The sequence below is a fragment of the Megalops cyprinoides genome, chromosome 20 (genome assembly GCF_013368585.1).
Source record: "Megalops cyprinoides isolate fMegCyp1 chromosome 20, fMegCyp1.pri, whole genome shotgun sequence".
In the NCBI taxonomy this organism is placed as follows: domain Eukaryota; kingdom Metazoa; phylum Chordata; class Actinopteri; order Elopiformes; family Megalopidae; genus Megalops; species Megalops cyprinoides.
Window position 1 is genome coordinate 9,317,684 of NC_050602.1, and position 21,100 is coordinate 9,338,783.

Sequence of the window (21,100 nt, forward strand, 5' to 3'; positions counted from 1 at the left end):
TTAGCATTGCACCCATGGGCTGCAGGAATTACACCCTCGGATGCTTAAATTGTGCCGAAACTTGTGGTGAAATTTAGAGGTATCAAAAGACATAAATGAAAGAAGTTTAATTAAAGAAGCGCGTTTTATTTCTCCCTCTTCTGCCTGCGCTTCAGCTCTAGTGTGGCTTAATTAAAACGAGGCTGGACCATCTTGTCTGGTCCCCTGCTATGCCAGTGCTATCTTACTACTTCAAACTTATCCAGAACAGCTGCGGGACTGGTTTTCTCCCCTCCCTATCTACTCTTGTGTCAGCCCTGTGGTTTCCCACCTCCTCTGGCTGCCAGCTATAGCCTGCATTGGGGTAGGAGCTGTGGTGCTGTAATACTGTCCCATGCAGTCGGCTCCATCCAACCCCGTGCATAGTCACTCGTGAATCCCTGCAACTCTGCCAAGCTACGATGCACCGCATGTCTTCACCTCCACCACTGACCATGCAAAGGCCTTCTCAGGATAGGTTGTCTTTAACCTCCCAGATATTGCACACATGTTCTGTTTTGAGAAATTACACTTATATATATGCAGGTTTTGAATGTGCAGTTGAATTTTAAGCACATTTATATCCCTCTCCTTACAGCTTTCATGTTCCTTTTAGCACATGTGTTGGAATTGCCTAAGCAACATGGGCATCATATGGCTAGGCTTAAATATCTACAGTAAAACAGACACAATGAATGAAGGACTCAGCTGTAAAATGCTGAGCGGCCTTATTGAAGCTAAAATCTAGCAATGATGATAATGATGATGATGATAGTGATAAACAATGATATGAAAGTATAAAGACAGGCTAATAAATAATTGCACAAAGCAGAGATTGGATATGAGTTAAGAACTTGCTTCCCCCAGCCATTCCCAGCAATGACTAGAGTGCAAGGCCCATGTAAAAAGGGATTGAGGATCTACAGACATAAATGATCTAATTTTTGAAGACTTCATTATATGCATTGTTTGTCTCTGTTGGAGATTGAAAGCTCCCTGAACTTACTCACGACTCCTTTTAAAGCCTTCACCTTGGATCACCGTCAAGCTGACCTTTCTTGGTAAGCAAGACACAAAACCAAGACAAATCCAAACTCTTTTACAGAGTTATGCCAATGTGTGTGTGCGCGTGGGTTTATTTTTTTCTATTTCACTCTGACATGTTGGGTCTGACTGTCCTTGAAATAAGTAGAAAGCCTTATTCTAAGATGAAGCAGCAGTCTGCAGTGGGAGAGCCCCAGTCACACAGTGCACTCTCCCGCACTGAGCCTGCCAGTCAGAAAATGCGAGGGGTGGCGAGGATGGCAGAATTAGTGCAGCGTAAGCTTGGCATAAGAGAGACTAGAGCCGAACCACAGCATATGTGTACAATCTAATAGATTTGCCAACAATACAATAGATTTGTTGACTAATTGGATTTTTTTCCCCCTGAACGGCAACCCATATGGCATTGTTGTTCTTTTAAATTTGGCTGTGAGAGTATAACAGTGCAGCAGCTTGACAATGTTAGAAAAACACTGAAGGAAAGGGACCTGATATTTAACCTGCAGCTGGGGACAGTTTCAGGTATTCATGCCAATTGTCGACCTCTTAACACATACACACAGACACACAACCAGGTCTAATGTTCCACACAGATCAAGTCACTTGCAAACTGGAGACGTTTACCGTCAATGTGTGTGAACCAACTGTGGTCAAAAATGATAATTATTTTTGTCAGCAACCTGCAAAAATGCAGCACATTGATATAGTAAAAATGTAGACAGAATGCTGACAGAAATGCAGAGAAATAGATGAAAATGTATCATGCATACAGTGTTCATATTAGTTCACATTTAATTGATGTCTGTAAAGCAGACTATTGAACAAATAAAAAATCAAATTTCTCCATGATGGGTTGAGAAACATGAGTCTCCGTGTTCCTGTGACTTCAAGGCTTTTGCTGATTTGAACCGAACATGCAGTGACCTGCTTGCATTCTTTTTATAGGTCAAAGTCAAGTAGAGTAATATGACTGTTTATACTGTTATACATATTGGGGGAAAATACAGCAACTAATAGAATTTTCCCTTGCAAGCCTTCCTCTTTCTGCAACAGGCAGAGCTAATATTATTTATGTAGTCTTTAACTGTTAGCAGGGCCTTTCTTCCTCACATATATATGGCATCCTTGACCATTGTGTTTTTACTGTAGTGAAGTGAAATGTGATAATGAAAATCATAGGAGGAGATAAATCCATTGTTCATTCAGATAAATGCGTCAACAAAAACATCTTTTCCCAGCTCTCGAGTAGCTCAGCGGTTAAGGTATTCGCTTTGAGCTCGATCCCAACCATGTCATCAGCCAACAGCTACAGAGAAAGAGCAAACTGGGTTCAATGCACAGGGGATAGCAGTAAGTAAATTGGCAGGGGTTCCCTGTCCTGCTGCTCCCAGGCATTCTGTGACTTATCAGGCATCTGTGGATTGCTCAAATGATCTCAGTGGAGCTGCACCCATCCCCTAATCAGTGCTCACTAACTCACTGTGGTGAGCCGGGTGACTTGTGGTGTGAAAAATAGATGCGGCTGGTGTGTGACCGTATTGGAGGATTGCATTGTGCCCCAGCCCTCCTGCGTGAGCGCAGTGGCTGTCGCAGTGAGACGAGACTAATATACACAGTTAATGATTCCAAAAGAGGGCTGCATAAAGAGGAAAGAGCATGAAATTATGACACTTCGGCTGTCTCTGCAGTGGCAGCCAGAGAGTCATCCCCACTGTCTGAAACATTGCGGTTTTCTTCCGCTGGCTCTGATAAATAGCAGTTAATTACTTCACACACACTGCATCGCTTCACTCTCAACCACATTCTCATTCACTCATCCTCAATTTACACACCATTGGGATCAATTGTTTATCTCCTCCAGACTTTTTTTTTTTTAAATGAAGTGTAGGCGTCTTTCCAGCTCAGGGGCCTTTGCTGATTGTGGGTAATTTCGGGACACCCTCCTGAAGGCAGTGATAGTTCCTGTGAATCTCTTTTGTCAAGTTGTGAAAAGTCAACCGAACCATCTTTGCGTGATGCAAATTAAGAACCTATGACAAGCTGGACACATGGTTCCTCTGTTTCATTCAGGACAAAGTTTTGGGATGTTTTGGCCCCATGATCACTTGCAAAAAAAAACATCTGTAGTCAGGTAACCTGAAACATGACTCTGCCTCTGTTCTGGCAAACATGGATATGTTGTTGTCTGAGTCTCCACATGATATACACTCCTGTACAGGAAGTTTCATGGATGGAAGCACTGATGGGGTTAGATGAATGGCCACTTTTCTTCCATGTTTTACTGTTTCCTTTCACATAAAATGGTGGCAAAGTTTAATCTCTGCATGAAACAGTGCCTCGGCAACATTTGCATGCAAGTGAGAGGTATTTCAAGGTAGAGCGCAGTCATTGGCATTTTAGAGACACTCCCTTCTCTTCTTTAAGTGAACAATGCAATCTGGGCGGGGGTTACTTTCGCAGGATGTGTCCAGCTTTTGAGACACGACTTGGTTGCCAACTTGCTGATGTGCTCATTTTCTTGCTCACAAAGGTGCAAAGTGCATTCAGGAAAGGGTAGGAGATGAGGAATATTCCACTTCTTTCAGTTTTTTCAGGGTAGAGGTAGAGATCTTTTCAATCTGCTATATCTTGCAGGTTTTAGTGAAGTTTCCCACACACCACTCTACCTGTCTAATTTTCCCTGAAATCATTGCTTCGAGTTCAGCAATATCTGTTCATATTTTTAGGCCGTGACCAAGTTTCAGGGCCATGGTGCTGGATCCTTCTTGCTGAATTTACAGCATGATGGAAGTTGGTCATTTCGTTTAACAAAGTTGTTCTTCTCCTTACACAGTTTCTTCCAGATTTACTGCTGTTTTTCATTGTCAGATCCCATCTGTAGAGGTGTACCCTCATCAGTATGACACATCTGTTGCGTTTTATAGAGTCTGAGACCTCATCTTGGTTCATGTCATTAAGGTGGAATGAAATGATCTCTGCATCTGCCCTAAAAACAATGAATGGATCATCACCCTCGCTTCACCAATGTATGAAAATGAACCTGGTCCTCACCTCGATGTGATTTCAGAGTTTCCACATTTCACTGCCAGCATCTAACAGACTAACTGGGTAATGGGAAGAAAGTGATTTTCTGATTTTTCCAGTTTTGAGGATGTTGCACTTTTTGGATGTGTGTTTCGATAAATTCCTTTTAATTCTCAACCCTTGACACCATGTATATAGTCTTTTGGATCTCATAGCAAATGATGCATTTGTGAGTGATGCATTTGTGAGTGGAATTCAGCATTGCTTGCCTGTTCTGATGCCTTGAGTTTTCGTGTGCAGGAGTCTCTGTCTTTTGCAAAGGTTAAACTTTAATTTGTCTTTAGACCCCCCCTGGGGAATTGGAGTGCCCAGGGACTTCAGATTAATTCTGGTGAACACTCTCATTATGATAACGAAATAGCAATATTTATAGAATAGGGTCACCAGCCACCTTCTGGCACCTTTTAAAAATTCACCTTTACAAAAAACATGGTTTAATCCAATTTGGATCTCACCTGAATCTTTCAATTATACTATACCTCGAAAAAGGCTTTATTTGGAAATATAACAACACAAATTATGTTATTATAGTAGAAATTTCATCTCAACTTTTCACATAAACAATACTTAACCAAGAATGCCAAAAACGTATCATTTATTTTCTCAGTTATCTACTGAAAAACTGTACTCTGAAAGGGAATGTATTTTTATCTAAGAAATGCATATTTTGAATTTCAGGTTAGCACCCTTTGAGATTTACATTTACATTTACATTCATTTATTTAGCAGACGCTTTTATCCAAAGCGACTTACAAAAGTGCATACAGTAAGTATAACGACAGTACGCGGACAGGATGTGTACAGTTCCACAATGAGACAGTTCTCAGCTGAGAGCAAGGTCTGTTTGAGGACACAGTTCTATCAGATTTGTACAACTACAGCGTATAGGGTAACTAATAAGATGCACCTTCAAACAGCAAACTTCAACAACTTCAAACAGCGCAATGAGTGTCAGGGTAAAGGCGGCAACAAGAAACAATTTAAAAAGCACAGCAATTTACAACAGCACTGATTGGGGGGGCAGCAATTGTGTGCTGGGTCAGTCCAGATAGAGTCTGAAGAGGTGCGTCTTCAGACCCCGTCTGAAGGAATGGGGTGAAGGAGCTGTCCGTAGCAAGACAGAGATGAACGTATAATTGTTACACTAATGTTATAGTGAGAAAAATAGCCATTGGCTCTGTGAGAATGCATCAGAGGATTGCATTCATGTTGCATAGAGGTGAGCTTAATGTTGTACAATTGGCAATTCCAAATGGGTAATAAAGGTGAAAAGGCTTAAATGAAATATTAAAAATGACAGTATTTTAGAGAGCTGTCTCAGTGCTGGCTTTGGCCCCTGATCCTGAGTGTTGTCCCCCCCCCCTCTCCACAGGTCCACAGGCATTGCGAGGAGAATGAGGGAGCCAGGGCTGAAGCATGTCCTGCTGCAGGAGTGCTGCCGCCGCCGCTGCTAGATGGCTGGCTCTCATGGTGCTGTCAGAGTGGACTGCCCTGGGCCTCCACTGCTGGGTCCTGGCCGTCACCTCCTCCTCCGCCTCCGCCTCTGCATCTGCCTCCTCTTCGGCGGGCCAGCATGAGAGGGCGGGGCCCATGGACTGGCTCCTGTCCGAGAAGGGCCCCTTCCACCAGTCGCAGGAGTACACCGAGTTCATCGAGCGCTACCGGCAGGGCTTCACCACCCGCTACAAGATCTACAGGTAGTAGGGCCCCTTCTCTCCTCCCAATGCAGATAGGGCTGAAGAAAGTTTGGGTCGCATTATAGATATTTAGACGGTCCTGAAAACTGCGTTGGGTATGTACTGTCCCTGATTAACATGGTTGGTTGAAACATGCATGGCCTCATTGTGGTTGTGGAGAAGTTTGATATAACTGTGCAGCACTAGTAGCATTACTCAGTGTGCATCATTGTCTGGACTGTCAAGAGGACTGAAGCTGTCATGTATTGGACACATTCATGCACATAAGAATCTGTGAATATCCATCTAAATATTCACAGGTACTCAGCTGCTGTGTTCATTAACTACACCCAGTGCTTTGGTTGACTCCATAAAAAAAAAAATAGGTAAGGTGGGTTCAGTCAGTAAAGGTAGTTGTTCCAAGTGGAGGCTGCTTCTTAACAATTAAAACCTACAGAAAAATTATTTAGATGAAGTGTAAAATATCCAATTTGAAGTAAAATATACAAACTGAAAAAATTGCTTTGGATGCCGGAAGAACTAAAATTGGCAGTTGTATATTAGGCTTGTCTCACCCCAACAAACTCTGCAGTCATGCTGCAACAGTAGTTTTTTTTTGCACTACAAAGTCACACAGTGTACCACAGTAAAGTGAGCACCCATCAGAGGATAGGCTATTTTACTGACACCATTTTAGCAACTCGCAGATGCTGTCTGACAGCACAGACCAGGTAGACTTACCCATCCCTCTCCCAAGCAGAACAAAAAGAATTTGCTTCCTCACTGTCATTGCTGGCCTTTGACATGGCTGGGATCGAACCCAAACTGCAGGGCTCTGCCCGCATTCAAGATGAGCACCCTGCTGACAGCAATTTGGGAGCCCATAGTTTATTTATGCTTTCATACTTTGAAATTTTCAGTCACTGTCCAGCTGCTACGTACAAACAATCTGAAAGATGTTATGGACCCCTAACTCTACGAGCTTCGTATCACACTGAAGGTATAACTAGTTGGGCTGAATGTGCAGTATAAGATTGTGTTGAGCACTTCATATTTTTATCATTTTAAAGCGTATCCTGAAAGCTATAAGCATCTCATAGCTCCAAAGCGGTGTGCTGAGCCCACAAAAAGACAGCCAACCAAGGTGAAAATCAGCAAAAAGAATGGAAGTTATTGCACTGAAACATGCACAACAGGCCACCGCATTTGAACTGATTCTCAAAGCTCAGTCCACAGTGCGTCATTCCCTATACATGAACATAAACCCATGGCGCTGAAATAATTTGTAGAAAGCCTGTCGGAGCCCTGCCAGGTTCATACATCTGCTGAAGAGGCCTGGGTCTCACCTGCCAGCGCTGTGCCTTCTTTAATGAGGAGTCTCAGGGTGACTCTCCTGCTGTCAGTGCCAGTCACTCTCCCAAAAGGCCACAGGTCCCCCCCTGCCACAGAGTGAGGCCTGTGTCAGGCTCAAAATTCAAACTTCCACAGCAACAGCGCCGAAAGTCTCAGCAGTAATGGGTCTCACAGAGACCCCTGCCACTGTCACCTCCAATCCAGATCCAGGTGAAATAATGAAGATGATGTGCTTCAAATCTAAAGGAAGCATTTGCTCAAAGTACAGTAATTCTGTTGGACTTAAAAAAATCACATTTTGACTTTGTGAGCTCAGTCATCTTATTTATCTTGTACAGTTCCTCTTGTAAAGATGACAAAGAGAATAAAAGATCGGTGTCTATCAGTGAAGAGGGTGAAAGCAGTAAATGCTTGTTGAACGTTTAGATTTTCACCATGTTTTGGTACAATAATCAGGCAAAAATAATAATAATATAAATCTAATCATTTGCAGTTCCAAGGTTGGAATGTTGCAAACTGCCTGAAGCATTTGAGTACAAATTAAGTGCATATCTGTTTAGTGTTATCAAAGTTAAAGATGTTGCATAGGACATGGTAAGCTTATACAAACTGAAAAAAAACCTTGTTGCAAGACTGTATGAAATTCAAGATTCATATCAGGGTTCTTTAAGATTGCTTGGATGCTCTAAAAATCAATCCATTTCCTTCTTTTCAGTTCAGCTTTGCTGTTGTCAGATCAATTTCAATTATCCTTAAGTTGAAAAAAGAATGGTGTCCATTTTTTTATTTTTAATATTTGCAATGGAAATGACAAAATAGGAAAACATTTGTGAGATTGCATTTTCTGTTTGGTTCTTTGGTCAAAATGTGAAGAATATTTGGTTGGCAAGATGAGGTGCTGGATCCTGATTTTAGAGACTGGGGTGAAAAACTGAAAGGCAGAACATTAGCAGGATTTGAAGCTGGGGTTTGTGTTTTGTGGAATTCCTCTGTGGACTTTGCTGTTACCATAGGGTCCAATAAAAGCAAAAGGTAGTGAGTGCCCCAAGGCACACTTTTAAGACCATATTACTGTTTGGTATTCAGGGTTGGAGTAGAGGATGGGCATGATGATCTTTGATCAGTACTTAGGTACACTTTCTACCTGAAGTACTTTACTTCATCAGGTTTATTTGACAGGGATAGCACACATTAATCAATACTTCTGTAGACTAGTTTTCATCAGCAGTCCCTGGGTACATCACCAGCACTGCCCGTTCCTGTATGCTATTAGTCCTGACCTCAGTACAGTATGTGGATCCTTCTGGATTATGAGAATCAAATTCTCGTATTGATTTGGGGCTTTAGATGAAATTGTTTCAAGGTTAAAGAAGTCATTGAGATGCATTACAACTTTGTGCAAAGCAACTTTTCACAACATTGCCAAATTTTGCTGTGAAGAAAAACACACCAGGGAAAATGTAGGCTTTAGGCAAGAAAGAGAAAAAATGCAGCTATTTTGTGGACCTGTTCATAGAGAAGATGAAGACAGGCATCCTTAGATCTTGGCAATGAAGGCTAGGGGAAGGAAAGAGTGTTTGGGCATAAGGGAAATTAAGTACCCTATATACACCCAGATGTGGGAATGGCAGTGGTAATATTAAAGTAATTAAACTTGCTGATAGTAAAGTGCTGATGATACCAAACACTTTGAGTCTAACTCTTTAAGCATCTAGACATTGTGCTGAATCAGTGAAACAGGGAAACCTGATGCCGAGGTAAACAGCAAGAATTGATAGGTCAAATCAGGTCACACAGACAAAAGTGCCTATTTAGACGACATTTATAATGATCAGCTCCTGTCCTACATTAGACGAGTACAAAACTGCAGCAATCGAGGGAGGAACAGTAAGATGCTTTCTTTAGTTAGATTTTATTGTATTTACAAATCAGTGTGATGTTAATGAGAAGTATTTCTTTGCCATAATGTGAGCTCATCAGACAGTAACTAATCAGACTAATAATATTATGAGGTACATATTAATTCAGGCTCCATCTAGTTTTCCATAGTGGTGATGTAGTTAATTATCTTTGGCTGACTCTTTGGATACGCTGGCTTTCAGATATTGTGTTCACATTTTAGAGGCATGAATTTGTATGTTTGGCCTGCAAACTGTCCCAGATGTTGGTCGGACTTCAAAACCAAATTCAGCCCAAATTAAGAGTGTCATTATCGAAGTCATGCAGTACATCCACAGAAGAAAACAGAATTTGTTGTCCAAGCAATCACTGTGGCATGTTAAAACCAACAATGTGAATCCTCAGGACTAGCACTAGGGAACTATATATATATATATATATACACACTGATGAGCCAAAACATAATGACCACTCAAAGGTGAACTGAATAACGTTGATCATCTCCAAACAAGGGCACATGTCAAGGTCTGGGTAGATTAGATGGTAAGCGAACAATAAGTTCTTGTAGTCAACGTGTTGGGTGCAGGAGAAATGAGCAGGAGTAAAGACCTGAGCGACTTTGACAAGGGCCAAACTGTTATGGCCAGACGACTGGGTCAGAGCATCTCTGAAACGGCAAGGCTTGTGGGGTGCTCCCGGTCAGCAGCGGCGAGTACCTACCAACAGTGGTCCGAGGAGGGACAAACCACAAACCGGCGACAGGGTGTTGGGCGCCCAAGGCTCTTCGATGCGCGAGGGCAATGAAGGCTATCCTGTCTGGTCCGAACTGACAGAAGGTCTACTGTGGCACAAGTCACAGAAAATTTTAATGATGGTTACGGGAGGAATGTGTCACAACACACAGTGCATCACACCCTGCTGCGTATGGGGCTGCGTAGCTGCAGACTGGTCAGAGTGCCCATGATGACCCCTGTCCACCGTCGAAAACGCCTACAATGGGCACGCGAACGTCGTAACTGGACCTTGGAGCAGTGGAAGAAGGTCGACTGGTCCGATGAGTCCCGTTTTCTTTTAGACAAGTCCAATCCACGGCAGCTCCACCTTGCAACTTACAGGACTTGAAGGATCTGCTGCTAATGTTTTGGTGCCAGATACCAAAGGACACCTTCAGGGGTCTTGTAGAGTCCATGCCTCGGCACTGTTTTGGAGGCACATGGAGGACATTTACATTTATTCATTTGGCAGACGCTTTTATCCAAAGCGACTTACATAGGTTACAGTTCTTTACAACGTTATCCATTTATACAGCTGGATATTTACTGAGGCAACTGTGGGTTAAGTACCTTGCCCAAGGGTACAGCAGCAGTGTCCCAGCGGGGATTGAACCGGCAACTCGTAACTGAACCTTTCAGTTACGAGTCCTGCTCCTTAACCACTATGCTACACTGCTGCCGAGGACCAACAGCATATTAGGCAGGTGGTCATAATATATTAGCTATATATATATATATATATATATATATATATATATATATATATATATACATACACACACACACTGTATATAGAAATTTGAGGAATTAAGAAAGACATATTTATTCCAGCTCTGTACAGACCATGGCTTAGACACATTTGCATTCATGATTAAATGCTTCTGCAAATTTGCCTTTGATTGTAACTAGGATGGGCTTGGTGCATAAGGATAATCAACCTTATTAACAAACTGAAAATTAAAATCTCTCTCTGAGGACTACCATTAGAGACACACAGTGCTCAAAGTATTTTTTTTTTCTTCCACTATTCAATCGTTTGCTATCTTTTTAAATATTGTTCAAAAAATCCTTCTTAACTGAGAGCTCTTCAGATGACGATAATCAGAAAGGCTTGTCCGTCACTTTTCCCCCCAGTGAATTTTATTATTCCTCCAGGGCAGGCTCTTACCCAGTTTATGAGGCATAATTAAAAGATCAGTAACTGAAATGCTGATTAGGAGTTCATTCAGTTTTAAAGACAATGATCGAATATAGACTTAATGGAAAATAAGAACACAACACAAATTTTTCTAAATTCCAAATGTACTCCTAGTCTCTCTCTCCCTCTTTCTCTCTCTCTCTCTCTCTTGCTCTCTCTTTCTCTCTCTCTCTCACACTCACACACACACACGCACACGCACACACACACACACACACACACACACGCTTTCAGACTGAAAAAGCTAATAGTATAGTAGGGCTAGGCAGGTCACTCCTGGAGTGCTGCAGATGTGTCTGGGTTTTTGTTCCATCCGAGATCTTAATCACATAATTGGATCAGTTATTACAGTAAATGAATGTATGTGACACAGCGCATTTGTTGAAATGCAGAGCATATCCAGCACATGGTCACCTGAATTCATTTAGCGAAATAATTAATCAAATTATGTGATTAAGAGTTTGTACAGAACAAAAACCAGGACGCTCTAGTACCAAGGTTGCTCATAGCTTCAGTCAGTGAAACTGAATCCTGATCAGCTGACAGTCATGGAAATTAAACATATTAATCAATATCACAGAACAGTTGGCAGATTGATATTACTGTATGTCTATGTTAATAAGGCAAATGCAAACTAAGACTTGTTGTAACAGTGTAAGATTCCAAGGTCTCTAAATAATGTCCAGACCAAATTTGCATTTGCAAAAGGGATATTTGTGTGCCAGGTCCCTTCTGGGTACTTTGATCATCATGACATTATTTGCCTTTGTAATATCGTACATTGGGATGGCGGGTGTGCCGTCCTCAAAGTTACAACACTGTCAGTCCCATTTTGGGATTTCCATTCAGAAAAAAATCCACAATGACCCTGACATCTGACTCAGTACAGATATTAACGAATGTGCCATCTAACTTCATTTAAATATACAGAATTTGGATGCAAGCTCATATGGCACATTAAGTCCCCAAATTTGGACTTTTTCACTTTCTTCCTTGTCTTCATCTTCTTCATAATTTTCTTGCTGCATTATGTCATTAATAATGCTCCAGGTTACTGGTCTCTCCCCATATTTAGCCAATAGCCACATTTGCTATTGTGGTTAAAGGTCTTGTTCCTGTCCCCAGTTCGTAATCCTAACTTTCTTCTATGAAATATTTACTCTGATCCAGGATCAGAGGGCTTATGCTGTTAGTACCAGGGATCCTTATAAATATACAACCAAATGGATGTACAGCTTATTGTATGTACATCCATGGTGCTACTTCAGCCAGTAGGAGAGCTAAAGAAATGCCCACAATCTTTGCTACACATTAAAACTAGCTAGGTGGCTGGCAATCAGATAAAGTATGAACAATAAGAATGATGCAAATATTGCAAATATTCTGAAAAAAAACATATTCTATCATTTACAATTTCATACCTCTGTAGAGACATATGTGTACCAATGGCAGCTTCTCATCATTACAATGTAGGCCTCATTTAAGTCAATTAAATGACCATTACAGCAAACATGAACTCCTACCTATAATGTCAAAATATACAAAACCACACCCAATTTTTACCTTCATTACCTCAGAGTAACCAGATGTAGCTTACACAGCTACATATCACAATCAAGGACAATTACCAAGTAAGATTCGGATAACATACATTCTCTTCTGATGGTAAAATGAAAAAATTCAGGTACATGAAAGTATTTAGGGAAATTTTACTTTGGAATGTTGCTTATTTAGTTACTTACTTTGTGTGAGGTAACAGCATCCAAGTTGTTATAAATTGGTCTCATTTTGATATCAATACTTTAACAGCAGTCTTTGTTCATGCGAGTGACTTGAGGCTTTTCCATTCCGACCACATTCACTGTTTAGATGAGTTCTATACCGGCCGGAACTGCAGAGGCGTGTGAGCCTAAAGTAAAACTGCAAATGGATTTGAATAAAAAATGAAATCCCACACGCGCAGGGTTCAGTGGGTCGGGGCGTGCAGCGAGGCGCTGTCGCACGCTTTGCTGCTTTGCCTCCTTCCCAGCAGTGCAGCCCGGGCTCGTACTGTGAAAATGGCTGCTAAGAATAGTGGCTCTGGAGTGCTGCTGAGGGCAGCCCGGGTCCCACAGCCTGGGCATTCACTAGCTGGAGCCTGTGTCATTAGCTCACCCCAACCGGGAGTCTGCAGTGCCGGGACATAATTGGCTTCGTCCCTACGGGGTTAGTGTGGGCCTTGTGTTGGCCAGGGCCCCTCAGGTCATCGCCGTATCAGCGCCGTGGTAGTGTAGTCCTGTGTTGGCCGGGGTCCCTTGGGTCGTCGGTGGAGCAGTGAATCCCTGCAGCTTGTCACAGGTTACTGGTAGTCATTAGCTGCTCTCTCTTCTGTAGTGCACTGTTTGACTTGTAGAGTGAAAAACAGCTGTTGGCATCACGGTCGAGTGTATAGGAAAAGCACCTTGCTCAGCACTTGTTGGTGGATAATGGACAAACTATGAGCATTAGCTAATGCAAATTAGCAAATTATGTTTCACATATTGTGGTCCTTCCCAGCCTTTAACTCCTTCAGATCTGTTGTATATATATGTATACATTATTCATGAATACATGTTTCATGACATGCAGTGACATGCAATATGTTTATTGTTATATATTGACCATGAAAATACTTATCAAGCTGTGCCAGATTCATTAAAAAACATTTTGTGTAATTTGTGGAGTGAGACAGTCACTCCATCACCGTCACCTGAAACTCAGAGGAGCTATCTGTACTCGTCATAATTAAGCATAAAATCTTTAATTATAAACATTCATCTTCTGGCTTTAAATTGCACATGCTCCACTTGTTTGGCTGTCAATTACTCTACATAATGACGTTAAGCGGACACTTTCGCATTAATTAAAAAATGTACAAGTTGAAGGGATGATCAATCATTTATGAACATACAGGCCTCGGTAAACCTTGCCCTTGCACCTTGGAATAATTTCCGAGTCTCTCAAGGGCCACCTTGTGTTGCGGCACCTTTGAAAAGATCTCTTGATAATAAAGAACAACAGCAGGTTTCTGAACGTTCCGGAATAATCATAGTTCTGTTTGTTGTGAGAGAACAAAACCAGGAGCCTGCTGACAGCTCCCCCACACCCCCGCCTCAGCTTACATCGGTGCTTAGTTACAGCTTGGCCTGCTGGATCCTCGGTCTGCTGCAGTCCATGGGAATTGCTGCTGCGAAGCCCTCCTTAACCGTGTTTTACTTGCTGTGAATAATAATACTCACATTGTCATGATAATCATGGAATTCGTAGTTTAGATTAGTGTAACCTGACCTGGATGGTGACTTGGAGGTGTTTGCAGAACATATGAATAAAAGGGCATATTTTAATGGAGCAAGAAAAGCTAAAATCTATGTTGAAACCCTACAAAGAATTGTTGAAAAAAAATAGTGTGTTATCATGTGAAATGTTTTATGTTCATCCAACTCATGAATGTCAGAACTTGACAGAACACAACAAAATAATTCAGCTTGTTTGGATATTATTTTCTTTCTGTCCTTCATTATGTCTGGATGACTCGCTTTTATTTGCTGTGGGGGAGGAAGTTGTGCCGTTGCTCAACAATCGAAAGCCTCTTTAGTAATTGACAAACTCACAATGGAACACTAATTAATTTGCATATTCCAGGATGCTGAGTTGTTGGAAACTGGAGTCTTTTGTTATTCATGAATGAATTTTCAAATGGCATGCTACTTGCAGTCAGCCTCAACACCTTTGTGATCAGAATTCAAAGGGCGTAAAGGTGGCTTTACGGGTGATCTGATAATCTGTTGTTTTTTGATACCCTGTGCCCTGCTTGCCCTCTGAAGGCCAGAGACTGTACAAAAAGATCCTCTGAGCAAAGGTTAGGGTGTGCGATTTTTTTCCCATGATGCTCATGCTTTGATTTGCCAAGAGACAGAGCGGGGAAAAAGCGAAGCAGCACACAGACTCTGAGGAGGACCGTGTTATTGGTGGGTGTGTCACCTCCCCTGCAAGACGTGGCATGGGACCGGGGGGGGTTTGGGGGGGGGGATGAGGCAGCGCGTTGACAAGTCAACTGCCATGACAAGTGACAGCGTGACTTTGGCACGAGCCGGAGAGCCCGCTGGCTGCAGATGGAAGAGTGGAATGCCGCCTGCATTCTGATACCATCTTCCGTGGCACACTGGCCCAGTCGTAGCGCAGGCCTTTTCCTGTATTCTGACAGCTGCCAATGCATGGTGATAAAAAGGCCTGGCCTCTCTGTGCCAGCCTGAGGAAATGAAACACAATGAACAGGTTGATAACAGCATGTAGACCAGGCAAAGGGCTACCCAGCTCACCAATTTGCTATTGCTTTTGGCTCGGCACCAGCTGTCAAGTGAGGGGAGCTCTAGCCAAGATGAAGAAGAAGAAAAAAAATAGCTTCTTAGAAGACATCGTAGTTATGACCGAGCCAATCTCATCAGGCCATTTTAATGTACTACAGCTTGATTCAAAAGTGACTACACATGTAAATTAAGCAAAAAAAAAAAAAATCACTGGAATCATTTTACAAATGACAGCAAAAAAATTGTTATGTGGTGTGAATAAAGTGGGGAGATCATCCTAAAGCAAAGTGCCAAGATGGTATTAGAACCGCTGGGTGTGAAATGCAAGTGTCAGAACATTTCCTAATTACGTGGAAGCAGCTCTTGTTGCAAACTGTCTCTGAGCACAACAAACCTGATGCCTTGTGTTTCTATTTTCCTCTCCCGGGCTTCACAAGCCTGCTATATATGGTTATCATTTCTCTGTGTAGTAGATCCCTTTACCCAGGCGACTTACATAGCTAATATATTGAATACCACCCATGCCTGGGGTTATGTATAGATACCTGTCTAAGGCTGCCCATCTGGGCTTTGAACCTGCAACCTCTCGACCGCACACCCAGTCTGATCATTACTCTGAACCGCTCCTGTGTTCTGGGAAATGTGGATGCCTGACAAGCTTGATTAACCGTTTGCAATATCATGTGGTGCCTGAACCTGGTTTATGCATCGGACAATAGGAATGTTGCGGGTCTTTGTTTGGCGAAACCTTTTTAAATTATCGATAATGTGAGGCGAGCCGCCCGCAAATTATGTCTTCAGCGGCATCGCCGCTGGCGCGGATTCAGGACATTTGGCCGCGATTCCGCTGAAGGATCGGAGCTTGTGTTTCTTAAAAGCGTCTCCTTTATCTCCTCTTTAAGTCCTGCCGCCACAGAGTGATGCGTCGGCACACAATAGATCGGGGGGCGAGATTGAACACTGGCAGGGGCAATAAGCAGTTTATCCTATTAGATTGCACTCTAAAAGGCTGAGTGTCTATCAATTATCCCTTTGTTGTGAAGGTTGAACACATTTAAAGCTAAGCCAGATGGATGAGTGGTGTACGTGTCGAGTCCCTGCCAGCTGCCCCATCTCCAGGTTCGCAGCTTTTCATCTGTGGCCGGTGAGTCAGCAGATCTAGCAGGAAGCAACCTGCTGGGGAAACTAGTAACCAGAAACTCATGCACACCTTCATTTCCTCCGAGGCAGAATTATGTCTGTGCTCGCAAGTCTGGCAGCTCTGAATTGCACCAGCAATTCCAATTATTTCACTTTGCGATTTGTTCCAAACCCTGATGCATGTGTATCATTTAGAACAATCAGCAAAGGTTTGCAGAAACTAACTTTGCGAAATGGCCCTTAACATTTTCATCTGTAAAAAAAAAAAACAAAATACTGATTGTGTTCTGAAATCTCTTATTTGTGTACAACACATTGTTTCTTGTAAATTATTACTAAATATGTTTTTTTTCTGACCTCACAGCCTTCATGAGAGCATGTATGTTAATATGACCATATGCATGCTCTGCCAAAGGTCAAAGTAACCATACCGTGTACTTTGCAAAACTGTATTGAATATTGACTGTCTGCATTACTGTATGTACAGTGACATACTGCATTTAGCGTGTATATTATGTGTGTAAAATCATACCTGTAAGCCAGTTAACAGACTAGCTTATAGAGCATTGTGTTGGACTGAACTCCTTTTTAAAACTACAATGACCCCTCAATAAAGGAGTCAGGTAATTATGCCATGACCAGACCTGTGGCAACCTCTAAAAGCAAACTCTAAAATGTCACTGCAAGTTTAAAGTTGAAGTTACATTAAAGTCATTTACAGGGGAAATGCCAATCAGCGTCTGAGCTGTCAGTAAGGCTTAAAGGGTAATTAACTAATTGCAGCAAATTAAAAAGTACACATCAATGGATTGTGCTCTTATTTCAGCCTATGGATTAAAAACAGCAGAGTGTAGATAAGGGTTTCGGTAACTACATTCATAAAAGGCATAAAAATGAAAACGTTTGACTTACTGCCTTCATCTGAAAGAATAGAGTTACTCTGACAACTCTTTGATGCCTAATTCTAAAATGTGACCACATTTGTGAAAGTTAGGTAGAGAGGTGTTGCCCATAATTGTATCTATTGTATGAATGTAGTTGCTGGAATTATTTTACTCTATGTCCCTTTGTATCAACCTGTTGGCTCAATTAAGAGCTCAGTCCATCTCCAGAGAAAATGGCTTTGTTTTCATTGCCAACCATTCCCTGGTTGAAGTGTATCAGCAGAGATAGACATCTATTCACAACGACTAACTTATCATCTTATTTTATGTGGCTTTGAGAAATGGCATTTTCCTTTTTTTTTTGGCAGTTCTGGTTACTCTCTTTTAACTCTTTTAACGCATGCCACAGGGATTATATTTTGGTGGCACTGTAGTATTAGTTAAGATTTTAAATTCCTGAGAATATTTGTATGAAAAACATACATTGTGACTGGTGAAAATCCATTTGATAAAATGAACAATTGGTAAAGTCAGTAGTCAGTCATCAAACTTTTTTTTTGTCTAGTCTCAAATACAGCCATTGGCGGTTATTAACCTTTGACCCTTCTCAGCTGTGTTTCACAGGCCCTGTGGGTGAATGTCTGTGTTGCAGGGAGTTTGGGCGATGGAAGGTCAACAGCCTGGCGGTGGAGAGGCAGGACTTCCTGGGGTCGCCCCTGCCTCTCGCCCCGGAGTTCCTCACCAGCATACGCCTCCTAGGACGCCGGCCCACCCTGCAGCAGATCACAGAGAACATCATCAGGAAGTTTGGGACACACTTCCTGGTCTCCGCCACGTTGGGAGGTAAGGGAAATCCTACTCCATTCATAAAGGAGTTCTGAGTGTCTAGTCTTTGTTTTGTAAATGTATTTCAGTTGTCTACCTTTAGCATATTTTGGCAATATGTATCTGCAACATAAACTGTGGTCTCATAATCTGTGAAATAATTAACACAATATACCAAAATTATGTCTCTATGGATATCTAAAAGAGGATCCATTGAATTAGATTCTATTTCTTTAATCCCATACAGAGCAATAGACGCTACAGAGTGGAATACAACTCAGAATAATATGAAGCACATAACTACCAAAAGATCCACAAAGGACCAAACTAATCAACATAAGCACTGTGTGTAATGAATATAAATAACAATAATAAGCTAGCTGTTGACTGTCAAAAGAAAAATAGAAGAAAATAAGTGATACAGGTTATAGTCTACCTGGCAGGTCAGGGCAGATCCAAGATGAGGTGAACTCTATAGGTCTGGTCAGGGCAGTCACTAAGTCAGCCATGAAAGGCCAAGTTTCTAATATATTATTCAAATAATAAGAAATTAAAATTTGCCAGGTCTTCTCTTTCTGACACAGATCTAATTCGGGGAAGAGTTCACGTACAACAAGGCACACATCGAATAATAATATCCGAATTTCTGCAACGAGGCGAGAATAAATAGAGAAGAGTGAATAAAGAATAATGAGAATAAATCCATAATGTCTCATTTTTTCCCATTCTACCTACTTCCAAAATTGACTGCATTTGCTTAGTGCTGGTGTAATATCAAATCACATGAAGAAACTTTTTACCTGTTGTGACCTCTGAACATGAAGCAAATGGCAATGGGACCTTAATAAACCCACACATTGTTTTAAAGCATATATGAGGATATATGATGCCATAGGTCTGGTCTGCCTGTTCACTGACACATTCAGATGACTTCGCAAAATAGCAAGTGCTTTTGGGCATCAATATTCTTGGCAGCACCAGGCAGGGTCAGGTCACAGAAGTCAAACCCATGAAGGCACTAAAGTAAAAGGATCTCCTTACTGTGAAAACCGCTGAAAAGGGATGAAATAAGCATATTAAATGATGCGTAATTTATACTTTACGCATTTATGCATAGCATAAACAAAGATGCAGAACTGTAACCCTGGGATTTTAAGTTAATGCCTTATTTGTTTATGAGTTACGTAAACAAAGGTACAGAATCATAATGCTGGATTTTCTATGAATCTGAGGCTTCACGCTTTAAGTAGGCATTAGTAAATTAAACTGAATTCTCAGTGGGCCTCATCTGCAAAATTCCTTTCAAGCGTTGGCACATTCATCTCAGTTAAACCTATGCACTTAAAAATGATTTACGCTCCATATAGTGACATCCCTGAAAAACAGCTCTTAATTGGTATTTTGGTGCCATTACGTCCATTCAGTGAATACCAAAAGACTTTGTGCAGTTCCCTCAGCAGGGGACCTCAGTCTTTAGCCCAGCAGGCTAATCATATCTCTGATGTCTTTAAAGTCTGTGCCTTTATTTGCCACTTTAAAACCATGAAACTAGCCACAGTCATTTTCTCTGTGCTTTTTTAGAGCTTCCAGAACTAGGAGGCTGGGGTTCAGTTCTCCCCAGAAACCCTTCATTCACAACAACGCATAGACAGAGCTGAGTGGGACTGCATTTCCAATATGTCTGGTTCTACACAAACTTAATGTCCCATGCTGAATCCCTCTTGAATCCATTAGGATAAATCTTTTAATAACCCCTTTTAATTCCTACAAACTGTGTTCCTTATGGGGTACTATTGTCAAAGCCTTCCTAAAAATCCAAGTACAATGCCATAAGCCTGTTTAGTGTAAAAACTTTTTGAAAGTTCTTAAAAATCCAGGAAATGTAGTTGTTCACTGCTATGAAATCCATCATTATTCTGCCTTTTAAAGCCATTTTTGTCTAGTAATAACTGTTTTGCATGCATGGCTGAGCCGAAGTAGTGAAGTCACAGTGTCAAAGAATGATTAAGTACTATTGTATATTTGAAAACGGTGGCCTCTAGAGGCCATATTACATAGAGGCCTGTGCTGTATTTTTTACATCTTGAGCGCCCGAAGGCTGCAATTTTGATGAGAGTCCCCTGATAGCAAAATCATTCAGCAGCTGAAGACAGATATGATATACAGCAACTCCTCAAATGGACTCACAGTTCCTCAGAAATAAATCATTCTAATCTTACTGTGGATTTTAACAGTCATGCTTAATCATTTCGCACTCTCAAATTCTTAAGTCAGAGCATACAGAAAATGGACATGCAGCAGTCTTACTGGTATCAAATGACATCCTTTTGTCACTGCGTGGAAGGTGTTTATCAATAGCTAATTACATTTACAATAGTTTGTAAGACTTTAAAATGTTTAGATGCAAAACAATCCAGATTTATTTCAACATTAAATGAAATTAAATTGATATTTTAAAAGACTCATTACTAGCTTTGCCTCAAGTAAGTTGACTATCTGACTAGCTGTTTGACTATATAGCTATCTTATCTAATGTTAGCTAGGTACCCAGTCATTTACCTTGCTGCCTTCTACAAAATCAGCTGAAGTTGGTAAGTGAATTGCATGTGTAGCCCTGTGGGTCAGTGTGGCTCAATCCTTGAGTGGGATCTATGCTTCAGGGTCTTGCTAGCTAGCATAGGAGGGGAGATAGATAGCTTGGATGTTTTCATATGATCAGCTGTTAAACTAGCAAACAGATTTTCAAGTCAAGTTCAAAGTAGCTGTTTATTGTATTGTCCTCTTGCAACACCATTCAATTCAATATGTGTCTTCATCAGTTTATTCTTCCAATGCGCCAAATAATTTACCAGGATTTTAATGGAAGCAGAGATTGCTCAAG

The 21,100-nt window shown here is 41.4% G+C and overlaps 1 protein-coding gene across 1 annotated transcript in view; it reads left to right on the forward strand.

Annotated features, from left to right (window-relative positions):
• LOC118795654 (BMP/retinoic acid-inducible neural-specific protein 3-like) overlaps positions 1-21,100 on the forward strand; it is a 76,597-nt gene that overhangs the window by 12,727 nt on the left and 42,770 nt on the right. The window contains exons 2-3 of the mRNA XM_036554293.1: positions 5,519-5,843; positions 18,047-18,237. Coding sequence (XP_036410186.1) covers positions 5,563-5,843; positions 18,047-18,237 — 472 coding nt within the window. The 5' untranslated portion in view covers positions 5,519-5,562. The remainder of the gene's footprint in view (positions 1-5,518; positions 5,844-18,046; positions 18,238-21,100) is intronic.